This window comes from Mandrillus leucophaeus, unplaced genomic scaffold, assembly GCF_000951045.1.
Source record: "Mandrillus leucophaeus isolate KB7577 unplaced genomic scaffold, Mleu.le_1.0 Scaffold281, whole genome shotgun sequence".
Lineage (NCBI taxonomy): Eukaryota > Metazoa > Chordata > Mammalia > Primates > Cercopithecidae > Mandrillus > Mandrillus leucophaeus.
In genome coordinates, this window is record NW_012102932.1 from 1,620,522 (window position 1) to 1,631,750 (window position 11,229).

At 40.4% G+C, this 11,229-nt stretch overlaps 1 protein-coding gene across 6 annotated transcripts in view; it reads right to left on the reverse strand.

The window, feature by feature from the left end:
- The window catches only part of RAD17 (RAD17 homolog (S. pombe)), a 67,203-nt gene that overhangs the window by 23,297 nt on the left and 32,677 nt on the right, over nucleotides 1-11,229 (reverse strand). For all 6 annotated transcript variants that reach the window (XM_011985266.1, XM_011985264.1, XM_011985268.1 and 3 more), the window contains 5 exons: nucleotides 10,478-10,660; nucleotides 9,263-9,348; nucleotides 9,003-9,149; nucleotides 5,968-6,117; nucleotides 1,443-1,563 (listed from right to left, as the gene is read on the reverse strand). In XM_011985266.1, coding sequence (XP_011840656.1) covers nucleotides 1,443-1,563; nucleotides 5,968-6,117; nucleotides 9,003-9,149; nucleotides 9,263-9,348; nucleotides 10,478-10,660 — 687 coding nt within the window. The remainder of the gene's footprint in view (nucleotides 1-1,442; nucleotides 1,564-5,967; nucleotides 6,118-9,002; nucleotides 9,150-9,262; nucleotides 9,349-10,477; nucleotides 10,661-11,229) is intronic.

Here is an 11,229-nt window from a genome sequence, read left to right on the forward strand (position 1 = left end):
TGCCTTCCAGAAGCTAACAGTCTCAGATAATTTATATGTAGCTACAAGGCAAAATTAATATATATGCTATAAAAGACAAAGCAGGCCAGGCACGGAGATAGAGTCTCGCTCTGTCGCCCAGGCTGGAGCGCAATGGCCCGATCTCGACTCACTGCAACCTCTGCCTCCCGGGTTCAAGATTCTCCTGCCTCAGCCTCCCGAGTAGCTGGGATTACACACTCGTGCCACCACACCCGGCTAATTTTTTTTTTTTTTTTAGTAGAAATGGAGTTTCCCAGTCTTGGCCTCCCAAAGTGCTAGGATTACAGGCGTAAGCCACTGTGTCCAGCCCTTTATATATTTCTATATCGTTTGATGCTTTTTGTTTTTTTGAGACAGACCTCACTTTGTCACCCAGCCTGGAGTGCAGGTATGCGATCTCGGCTCACTGCAGCCTCCACCTCCTGGATTCCAGTGATTCTCCTGCCTCAGTCTCCTGAGTAGCTGGGATTACAAGCGCGTGCCACCGCACCTGGCTAATTTTTGTATTTTTAGTAGAGACAGAGTTTCGCCATGTTGGCCAGGCTAGTCTCGAACTCCTAACCTCCAGGGATCTGCCTGTCTTGCCCTTCCAAAGTGCTGGGATTACAGGCATGAGCCACCGCAGCTGGCCTGTTTGATGCTTTTTTTAAAAAAACATAAAGGATGCAGAATTATCTGGATCAAAAAATAAAAGGAAAAAAAGTATCTCACTGCATATAGCAATAAGTTGGCCCACAAAAAGATACTGATATAAAACCCTAGTTCTGGCCATGCGCGGTGGCTCACGCCTGTAATCCCAGCACTCTGGGGGGCCGAGGCAGGTGGATCACAAAGTCAGGAGATCGAGACCATCCTGGCTAATATGGTGAAACCCCGTCTCTACTAAAAATACAAAAATTAGCCAGGTGTGGGGGCACGCACCTGTGGTCCCAGCTACTCCAGAGGCTGAGGCAGGAGAATCGCTTGAATCCAGAAGGCAGAGGTTGCAGTGAGCCAAGATCACGCCACTGCACTCCAGCCTAGGCGACAGAGCGAGACTCCATCTAAAAAAATAAAATAGGCCGGGTGCAGTGGCTCAAGACTGTAATCCCAGCACTTTGGGAGGCCGAGACGGGTGGATCACGAGGTCAGGAGATCGAGAGCATCCTGGCTAACACGGTGAAACCCCGTCTCTATTAAAAAAAAATACAAAAAACTAGTCAGGCGCGGTGGCGGGCGCCTGTAGTCCCAGCTACTCGGGAGGCTGAGGCAGGAGAATGGCATGAACCCGGGAGGCGGAGCTTGTAGTGAGCCGAGATCCGGCCACTGCACTCCAGCCTGGGCGACAGAGCGAGACTCCGTCTCAAAAATAAAAAATAAAAAATAAAATAAAATAATGAAAAACCCTACTTCTTAAAAGAAAAAAAAACTTATGTTATTACCTTGATTTCTCATTGGAATGGTTAGTAGAGCAAGGTATGGCAATAGCTGAGTTTGGAGGCATAAAGCTGGCAGGCAGAAATCAGGAAAAAGTGCTTTTGCTGCCAGGCAATTTTCCCGATACTGTATAGAAAAGAAAAAAAAAGAAAGGAAAAACGAAATTAAAAATATGTATTCCTAGACAAACTAAGTTTACTATATAAACGTACACAGTAAGTTTATATTAACTTGTAGGTTTATATACCACAAATATACTTTTAATAGCTTATATAAGTAGTCCTTTATAGTTTGTCTAACAATGTCTAATAGAGTATTTTACCTACATAACTATTTCACATTTGATAAACAAGAATTTTTAAAAGACATTGAATGTATAAGAAAACCAAATTTAAAACTCAAAGGAATTATTTATGAGCACACACACATCACAAATTACATGAAAATATTATTTTTAATGAAATAATTTGTTTTCTGTAGTCAACATAATGTTACGCTGAGCAAGAGAAAAGCACAATCCCTGCCTTCCAGAAGCTAACAGTCTCAGATAATTTATATGTAGCTACAAGGCAAAATTAATATATATGCTATAAAAGACAAAGCAGGCCAGGCACGGTGGCTCACACCTGTAATCCCAGCACTTTGGGAGGCTGAGGCAGACAGATCACGAGGTCAGGAAATCGAGACCATCCTGGCTAACATGGTGAAACTCTGTCTCTACTAACAATATAAAAAATTAGCCCAGCCGGGCGCGGTGGCTCAAGCCTGTAATCCCAGCACTTTGGGAGGCCAAGACGGGAGGATCACAAGGTCAGGAGATCAAGACCATACTGGCTAACACGGTGAAACCCCGTCTCTACTAAAACTACAAAAAAATTAGCCGGGCGAGGTGGCGGACACCTGTAGTCCCAGCTACTCGGGAGGCTGAGGCAGGAGAATGGTGTAAACCCAGGAGGCGGAGCTTGCAGTGAGCTGAGATCCGGCCACTGCACTCCAGCCTGGGCGACAGAGCGAGACTCCGTCTCAAAAAAAAAAAAAAAAAAAAAAAAAAAAAAAAAATTAGCTGGGCATGGTGGCATGCGCCTGTAGTCCCAGTTACTCGGGAGGCTGAGGCAGGAGAATTGCTTGAACCTGGGAGGTAGAGCTTGCAGTGAGCCGAGATCGCGCCACTGCACTCCAGCCTGGGCGACAGGGCGAGACTCTGTCTCAAAAAAAAAAAAGACAAAGCAAGTCAATGAGATATAAATTGCTTAAAAATGATTAAATTCTCGAAGAAATCTGTTGGAAAAAATGTCCTAGGTAATAAATTATAGGGTAATTTTCAGCTGTATAACTTTAGAATCGGAAGACATCTCAGAGACGACCCAGTCCAGGGGTCATGAATTCAGATATTACAGAATTCAAGCAGGCAATATAAGTGAATGAACCAGCTGGGGACAGTGGTACCTACTACTCTCATCTCAAAGGGGCAGATGCTACATGGCGAGGTGATTGCTGCCACGCAGAAGTATGAGCCAGTGTTATACTTTACTTTCCTTTTGTTTTTTTGAGAGATGGGGGTCTCCCTCTGTTGCCCAGGCTGGAGTGCAGTGGCACAATCATTGTTCACTGCAAACTCTGCCTCCCAGGCTTAATCAATCCTTCCAATTCACCCTCTCAAGTAGCTGGCACTAGGTAGGAAAAACAAAAAAAAATTTTGTTTTTCTTTTTCCTGTAGATTTGGGATCTCACTATGTTGCCCAGGCTGGTCTCAAACTCCTGGTGTGTGCCACCACACCCAGCTAATTGTTTTATTTTTTTTTATAGAGATGGGATTTTACCATATTGCCCACGCAGGTCTCAAACTCCTGGGCTCCAGTGATCCTTCCACATCAGCTTTCCAAAGTACTTGGAATACAGGTGTGAGCCACTGCACCTGGCCTTTTTTTTTTTTTTTTTCTACCAGGAGATTCCAGAAATTCTGAAGCTAGAAATTCATATCTAACTTTTTTTTTTTCCTGAGACAGAGTCTTGTTATGTCACCCAGGATGGAGTGCAGTGCTGTGGCATGATCTTGGCTCACTGCAACCCCCGCCTCCTGGGTTCACGCGATTCTCCTGCTTCAGCCTCCTGAGTAGCTGGGATTACAGGAGCGCACCACCACACCCGGCTAACTTTTGTATTTTTAGTAGAGATGGGGTTTCACCATGTTGGTCAGGCTGGTCTGGAACTCCTGACCTCGTGTTCTGCCCGCCTTGGCTTCCAAAAAGTGCTGGGATTATAGGCGTGAGCCACCGCCCCCAGTCGAAATCTGTATCTTTTAATCATTAGTCTGATTTTTAAAGATTGGCAATTCATTTTGAAAACTTTGTTGTGTATTTTGTCTTCAACTTGTGTGCCACCCATTTTTTACCTCTAAATAATTCAATCATCTACATTTTTTGCTGTGGAGAGTAAGAACACATTAGGTAAATACCTTGTCCACATAGAGGCAAGGCCAAGATTTCCTCTCCTTTCTTTGATTAATTTAAATTGACAAGCTCTCTATTTATAGTATACAATATGATGTTCTGAAATATGTATATATGGTAGAATGGCTAAATCAAGCCAATTAACATATGCATTACCTTACATACATATATTTTTGTGTGTGTGGTGAGAACACTTAAAATCTACTGTTTTAGTGATTTTCTTTCTTTTTTTCTTTTTGAGACGGAGTCTTGCTCTGTCTCCCAGGCTAGAGTGCAGTGGCGCGATGTCAGCTCACTGCAAGCTCCACCTCCTGGGTTCACGCCATTCTCCTGCCTCAGCCTCCAGAGTAGCTGGGATTACAGGCGCCCGCTGCCACGTCCAACTAAATTTTTGTATTTTTAGTAGAGACAGGGTTTCACTGTGTTAGCCAGGATGGTCTTGATCTTCTGACCTTATGATATGCCCACTTTGGCCTCCCAAAGTGCTGGGATTACAGGCGTGAGCCACCACACTCGGCAGTGATTTTCAAATACATGATACATTGTTATTAATAGTCACAATGTTATACAACGTATCTCTTGAACTTAAAACTTATTCCTCCTGGCCAGGCACTGGCATGGTGGCTCATACCTGTAATCCCAGCACTCTGGGGGGCCGAGGCACGTGGATCATGAGGTCAAGAGATCTAGACTATCCAGGCTAACATGCTGAAACTTTGTCTCTACTAAAAATACAAAAATTAGCTAGGTAAGGTGGCGCACACCTCTAGTCCCAGTTACTAGGGAGGCTGAGGCAGAAGAATTGCTTTAACCTGGGAGGCAGAGGTTGCAGTGAGCCAAGATTGCGCCACTGCACTCCAGCTTGGCGCAGAGCGAGGCTCAGTCTCAAACACAAAAAACAAAAAAAAACTTATTCTGCCTGCCTAACTGAAATTTTATATACTAGGGATTTCTATTTTCCAGTCAGCATTCTCAGGTTGAACTAGGGTTTATTTATTTATAATTTTTTTCTTTTTCTTGTAGATATGGGATCTCACTATGTTGCCCAGGCTGGTCTCAAACTCCTGGGCTCAAGTGATCCTCTTGTTTTGGCCTTCCACAGTGCTGGGATTACAGGTGTGAGCCACCATGCCTGGCCCTAAAGTTTGTTTTTAATTGAAACTAAAATATAACTATGCAGCTGGGCGCAGTGGCTCACGCCTGTAATCCTAGCACTTTGAGAGGCCAAGGCAGGTGGACCACTTGAGGTCAGGAGTTCAAGAAGAGCCTGGCCAACATGGCGAAACCCTGTCTCTACTAAAAATACAAAACTTAGCTGGGCATGGAAGCACATGCCTGTAATCCTAGCTACTCGGGAGGCTGAGGTGAGAGAATTGCTTGAACCTAGGAGGCTGAGGTTACAATGAGCCGAGATGGCACCACTGCACTCCAGCCTGGCGACAGAATGACTCTGCCTCAATTAAAAAAATAAATAAATAATAAAATATGGCCCGGCACAGTGGCTCACATTTGTAATCCCAGCACTTTGAGAGGCCGAGACGGGAGGATCACGAGGTCAAGAGATCGAGACCATCCTGGCAAACATGGTGAAACCCTGTCTCTACTAAAAATACAAAAAATTAGTCGGGCGTGGTGGCTGGCGCCTGTAATCCCAGCTACTTGGGAGGTTGAGGCAGGAGAACTGCTTGAACCTGGGAGGCGGAGGTTGCAGTGAGCCGAGATCGTGCCATTGCACTCCAGCCTGGGCAAAAAGAGCGAAACTCCGTTTCAAAAAATAAAAAAATAAAAAATAAAGTAAAATGTAACTATGCTTTGATTCCAATAAAACTGAACTAATAAAATATGTATATGTTTTCAAATTTTGATGGTCTTTTTTCCCTTAAAAAATTGTACAAGCATTTAAGAGTAACCTTTTTATGTTTAATAAAAACTCAGAATCTAATTGTGGACCTTAGCAACTATTTCATTAAAAATGACACATTTTTTCCTTTGTTATGTTTTAAAGAAAATAACTGCTTTGAGTTATAATTCATATACTATAAAGTTCACATATTCAAAGTATACAATTTTTTTTTTTTACCTTTTTATATATTAGAAACCACTGAGGTTTGTGCAAGGGTCGAAAACTTGATCCTCCTCCTTGGCAATGAGCATATCCTCGGGCTTTGTTGGAATGTATCACACCTCTCGTAGCTATAGATGTGCTATATTCCCTGAGTAAAGAGCATGTCTAACAAATGAGACAAGATGTGAAAGAAAATAGATTTATAAAAGAGCATTACTGGTATTCCCGATACATACAAAATACTAACCGTATTTAGTTTCTATGTGTTCACTTTCTTCAACATCACTACAGCCTTATAAATAACGGCACTATAAATTTATCTAAAGCAAATTCCACTGGGACATATCAATCAAATTAAATGTGTAAACCCTGAGTGGATCTTGGATAGGGGTAGGGGAAACAACTTTGAATACATTTTTTAGGCAAATGAGGAAATCTGAATAGGGAGAATATATTGCTAGATTAGTGTTAACTTTCTTTGGAAAGTTAATTATATAACTTATTAGTTAATGTAGTTAGTTAATATAATTAAAATATAATTGAAACTAAAATATGACTATGCAGCCGGGCACAGTGGCTCATGCCTGTAATCCCAGCACTTTGGGAGGCCAGTTATATTAACTAGTTATAGTTTAGTTTCAGTTGGGTATGATAATGCTATGGTAGTTGTAATAGAACAATGTTCTTATGTTGCTTAAGTATTAAGTGCCATGATGTTCACGATTATTAACACTTTCCAATTATTCAGCCAGAAATAAATATGTAAATATACAGATTAAGAAAAAGTGGCAAAATATGCAAACTGCCAAACAAAAGTTAAGGATATGCAGCTATTCATTGAACTATCATTATTTTTTTCAATTTTTAATTTGTGAGGGTACCTAGTAGCTGTATATTTATGAGTTACAGGAGTTATTTTGATACAATGCATAATAATTACCTCAAGGTAAATGGGGTATCCACCACCTCAAGCATTTATCCTTGGTGTCACAAACAAGTCAATTATACTCTTTTCGTTATTTTGTATTATTATTTAAAACAGGGTCTCGGTCTGTTGCCCAGTCTGGAGTGTGGTGGCACGATCACAGCTCACTGTAACCTCAAAATCCTGGGCTCAAGTGATTCTCCCACCTCAGCTTCCCAAATAGCTAGGACTACAGGTGCCTGCCACCATACCTAGCTAATTTTTAAAATCTCTTCTAGAGATGCGGTCTGGCTGTGTTTCCCAGGCTGTTCTCAAACTTCTGACCTCAAGTGATCTTCCTGCCTTGGGCTCCCAAGGTGCAGAATTAGTGGCAGGAATCACTGCTCCTGGTTCACTGTACTATCCTTTTAATTTATTTATAGGTTGGAAAATTTCAAAATAAAAAAGAAACAATTATTTTAAACGTTAAGCAAATGCAACTGCTGAGTAATGAAGCTCTATATCATAAATGGTTTTTCTGTGTCTTTCCTAATTTTACTTATTAATGTTATTTCAATGTTTTAATTTTTTGAGACAAGGTCCAGCTCTATTGCCCAGGCTGGAGTGCAGTGGTGTGATCTCAACTCACTGCAGCCTCTGCCTCTCAGGCTCAAGCCATCCTCCCACTTCAGCCTCCTGAGTAGCTGGGACCACTACACCCAAGCAATCTTCTTGGCATTTTTTGTAGAGATAGGGTTTCGTCATGTTTCCCCAGCTGGTCTCAAACTCATAAGCTCAGGTGATCCACCTGCCTCGGCCTCGTTAAGTGCTGGGTTTACAGGTGTGACCCACTGAGCCCAGCCTTATTTTAGTATTTATAACACACAGAAATATTAGCATATCAAAACAGTGTTGTCCAACAGAACTTCCTGCAATGATGGAAATGTTTTGTATCTGGGCTGTTCAATAAAGTAGCCATCAGCCACATGCAGTTACCAAGTACTGGAGATGTGGCTAGTATGACTGAGGAACTGAATTTTTAAGTAAATTTAAATAGCTACATGTGGCTGGTGGCTATTGTACTGGTAAGGGCAGTTTTAAGACGTTAAGAACAAAATACAAATTTTATAGTAAATAGTTTAAAATATATAAAAGAAATAAATTTTAAAAACTAGCAGAAAGTGTAGCAACATGTACAGTTCCTTCTCTTGTATCTACTTATTAATGGTTGTCATATTTTGAGTATGTATTAATTTTAAAATCAGAAAATAAGCTGGGGCCACGAATGGTGGGTCACGCCTGTAATCCCAGCACTTTGAGAGGCCAGGGCAGGCAGATCACTTGAGCTTAGGAGTTCGAGACCAGTATGGGTAACATGGTGAAACCCTGTCTCTACCCAAAAAAAAAAAAAAACCAGCTAGGGATAGTGGTGCTTGCCTGTAATCCCAGCTACTGGATGGGGGAGTGCCTGAGGTTGGAGGATAGCTTGAGCCCAGAAGGTCAAGGTTGCAGTGAGCAACCACTTTGTACCACTGGACTCCAGCATGGGCAAAAAAGTAAGATACTGTCTCGAAAAAAAAAAGAAAATAAGCTGGGCATGGTAGTGTGTGTCTGTATTTCTAGCTACTTGGAAGGCAGAGAGGAGAGGATCCCCTAAGCCCAGTAGTTCAAGACCAGCCTGGGTAACATAGCTATAGCTAGAGCCTCTTCTCCAAAAAAAAAAAAAAAAAAACCATAACCACAAAACCAGAAAATTTAGAGACAGGAGTGGTGGTTCACGCTTGTAATCCCAGCACCCAGCACTTTGGGAGGCTCAGGCAAAAGGACTGTCTGAGCCCAGGAATTTGAGACCCGCCTGAGCTGGTCTAGTGAAACCCTGTATATATATATACACACACACACACACACACACACACACACACACACACTCTTTAGAAACAATTGGTACTATATTATCAGCAGAAAAATCAGATTTGCTACTGAAGCTTCATTATAAACACTGAGTTGGATACATTAACTTTAGCATAGTTATGAAGAAGAGTCACATAAAACAATGTCAGGCAATTAGGGATAAAAGTAAACTTTCTTTTCTTAATTCTAAGGAAATACCTATAAGCATTTTAAGTCAAATGTCAAATGGTCTTACATTCCAGTCACCACTGAGGATATCTGCAAAACTTAGAAATTCACTGGCTCTCACAATATCATCAATATCCATGAAGAAATCTATGTAGTTTTGGTGAAGATATAAATTAAATAAGTCTCCAGGCATGTGTGACATTTCTACTATCTCCTATAAAAACAAGCATATATACTTAAATTTGGCAAAAATGCAATGGTCAAATATATATGCACACAAATAATATATCCTTTGTAACCTGTACTAAGTGTCATTAAAGAACTTACCTCAGGTTCAACAAGTAATGTATCCCGTTCATATTCTGATAAATGAGAGGGCAACCGAGGTGAGTCTAATTCTGTTAAAGATGCTCCTATAAAAAATTGCTGAAATTATTAAAGATAATACCTTCTTTATAATTATATAGCACCAGTCATTTGAAGAGTCTGAAAATTTTAAGACATACAATACCAACATAGTAAGCAAACTGTTCAAAAATAATAAATAAAAACAACTGGAAGCAAGCATCTATTTTATCCATATTAGCAAGAACTAAATTAAGAATTCTGATGCTTAGATTACAGCTTTTCTAGACTTAAAATATTCCACTTCCTAATGCACTCCCATTTCACCTTTTCCAGCTTTGGGTTGCTTTCTTCCCTTGATCTCTCATCTCAATACAGTGGTCTTTACTCTTATCTACTATGTACGAAGATGTTGCTCTCTACATGAAAGAATACGAACTCCATTTGCCAATGCAAGAGACGATGAACGTATGTTGGAGAGGAAAAGAAAGGAGAGAAAGAAAAGAATCAGGTGGGAATAGTCACTCAAGTTCAAAGTAAGAGGATCCAGTGACAGAGGAATGTCCTCAATGCCATCTAAGTGATGCCCATTTTCCTCAGATGGTATGGAGGTTTCCATTTAGAAATTCCAATTTCTTTCCTTCAGGATCATCAGACTGAATACAGGCATTTGCTATCAAAAGGAGGGACTATTTGGGACACCAAAATGGGCAATAGGGAGTGAAAGAACTGAGAGGGAGCAGTCATCAAAAAAGACAGAAAAGGCAATAAACATCTCTGGTTGGGGAGTCAGAAAGCTTGTAAACTAGAGAAATACAAGAGGATTGAAAGAAACCTTAAGCTACCTGGTAATTTGTCTAAGGCTCTGTTGGCTGGAGCCCAGTATTAAGAGGGCTTTAGGCTACCAACACTTGCCACAAAAGTCTAGATGATCTGCTGTCTTATCTTCTGCAAACTATAAAGATTTACACACATGGATATGGCCTGCAATAGCATGTTTTTACTTTTAATCCTGCTCATGGTCAGAAAATATTCTATTTTCCTACTATGTCTTAGGCCTAGGCAAACAGTATCTGACCTAGCTCTAACTCTTAGAGCAGAACCAAAATACATGACATTTTTTTAGAAGTGACATTTTATTTCCATTTTAAGACTACGTGATATCCAACAGATTTAAAAAATGTAAAAATTTCTTACTTTTACAATACAGAATTTTCCCCAAAGCTCTGAAGAGAAACAGAGAAACATCTTTGCCACCAATAGCTTGGACCTCTTGATTTTCAAAAACCCTATCAGGTTTTTTTCTTCGTTTTGATTTTGACAGCACAGCATCCGATTTTAAAGACATTCCTTTTTTCCTTGGCCATAAGTTGTTTTCTCCTGAATAATATACACCCAAGTGACAATATTTAAATTAAAATATGAAAATTAAAACTAAGAACACTTCAGATATAGTTACACTAAATATTCTAATTAAAATATGTTTTCCTAATAAACAAAAATTACAAACGACATTAACCGAGTCAGAATCCTCTTTGGGTTACAAACATTAAAATGGAATAAAATGTTATCTGCAAGTTATTTCATAATGCAGATTTCAAACTTTCACATGCACAACAGCACAATCTCCAATATAGGTTGACATTCGTGATCCAAAAATTCAAACTCCAAAATGCTCCAAAATATGAAACTTGCAGTGCCAACAAGATGCTCAAAGGCAATGGTCATTGGAGCACTTTGTATTTCAGATTTTCAGACGAGGGATTTTCAATTGGTATAATGCAAATATTCCAAAATCTAAAAAAAAATCTGCAATCCTTCTATTCCCAAAAATTTCAAATAAAGGATATTCAACCTGTACTGTCACATCGCCTTGGTTTCTCATCGTGTTATATGCAAGATACTGTTCCTGGCATGTGATACATTTGAATTTAATCTTCATAACAACC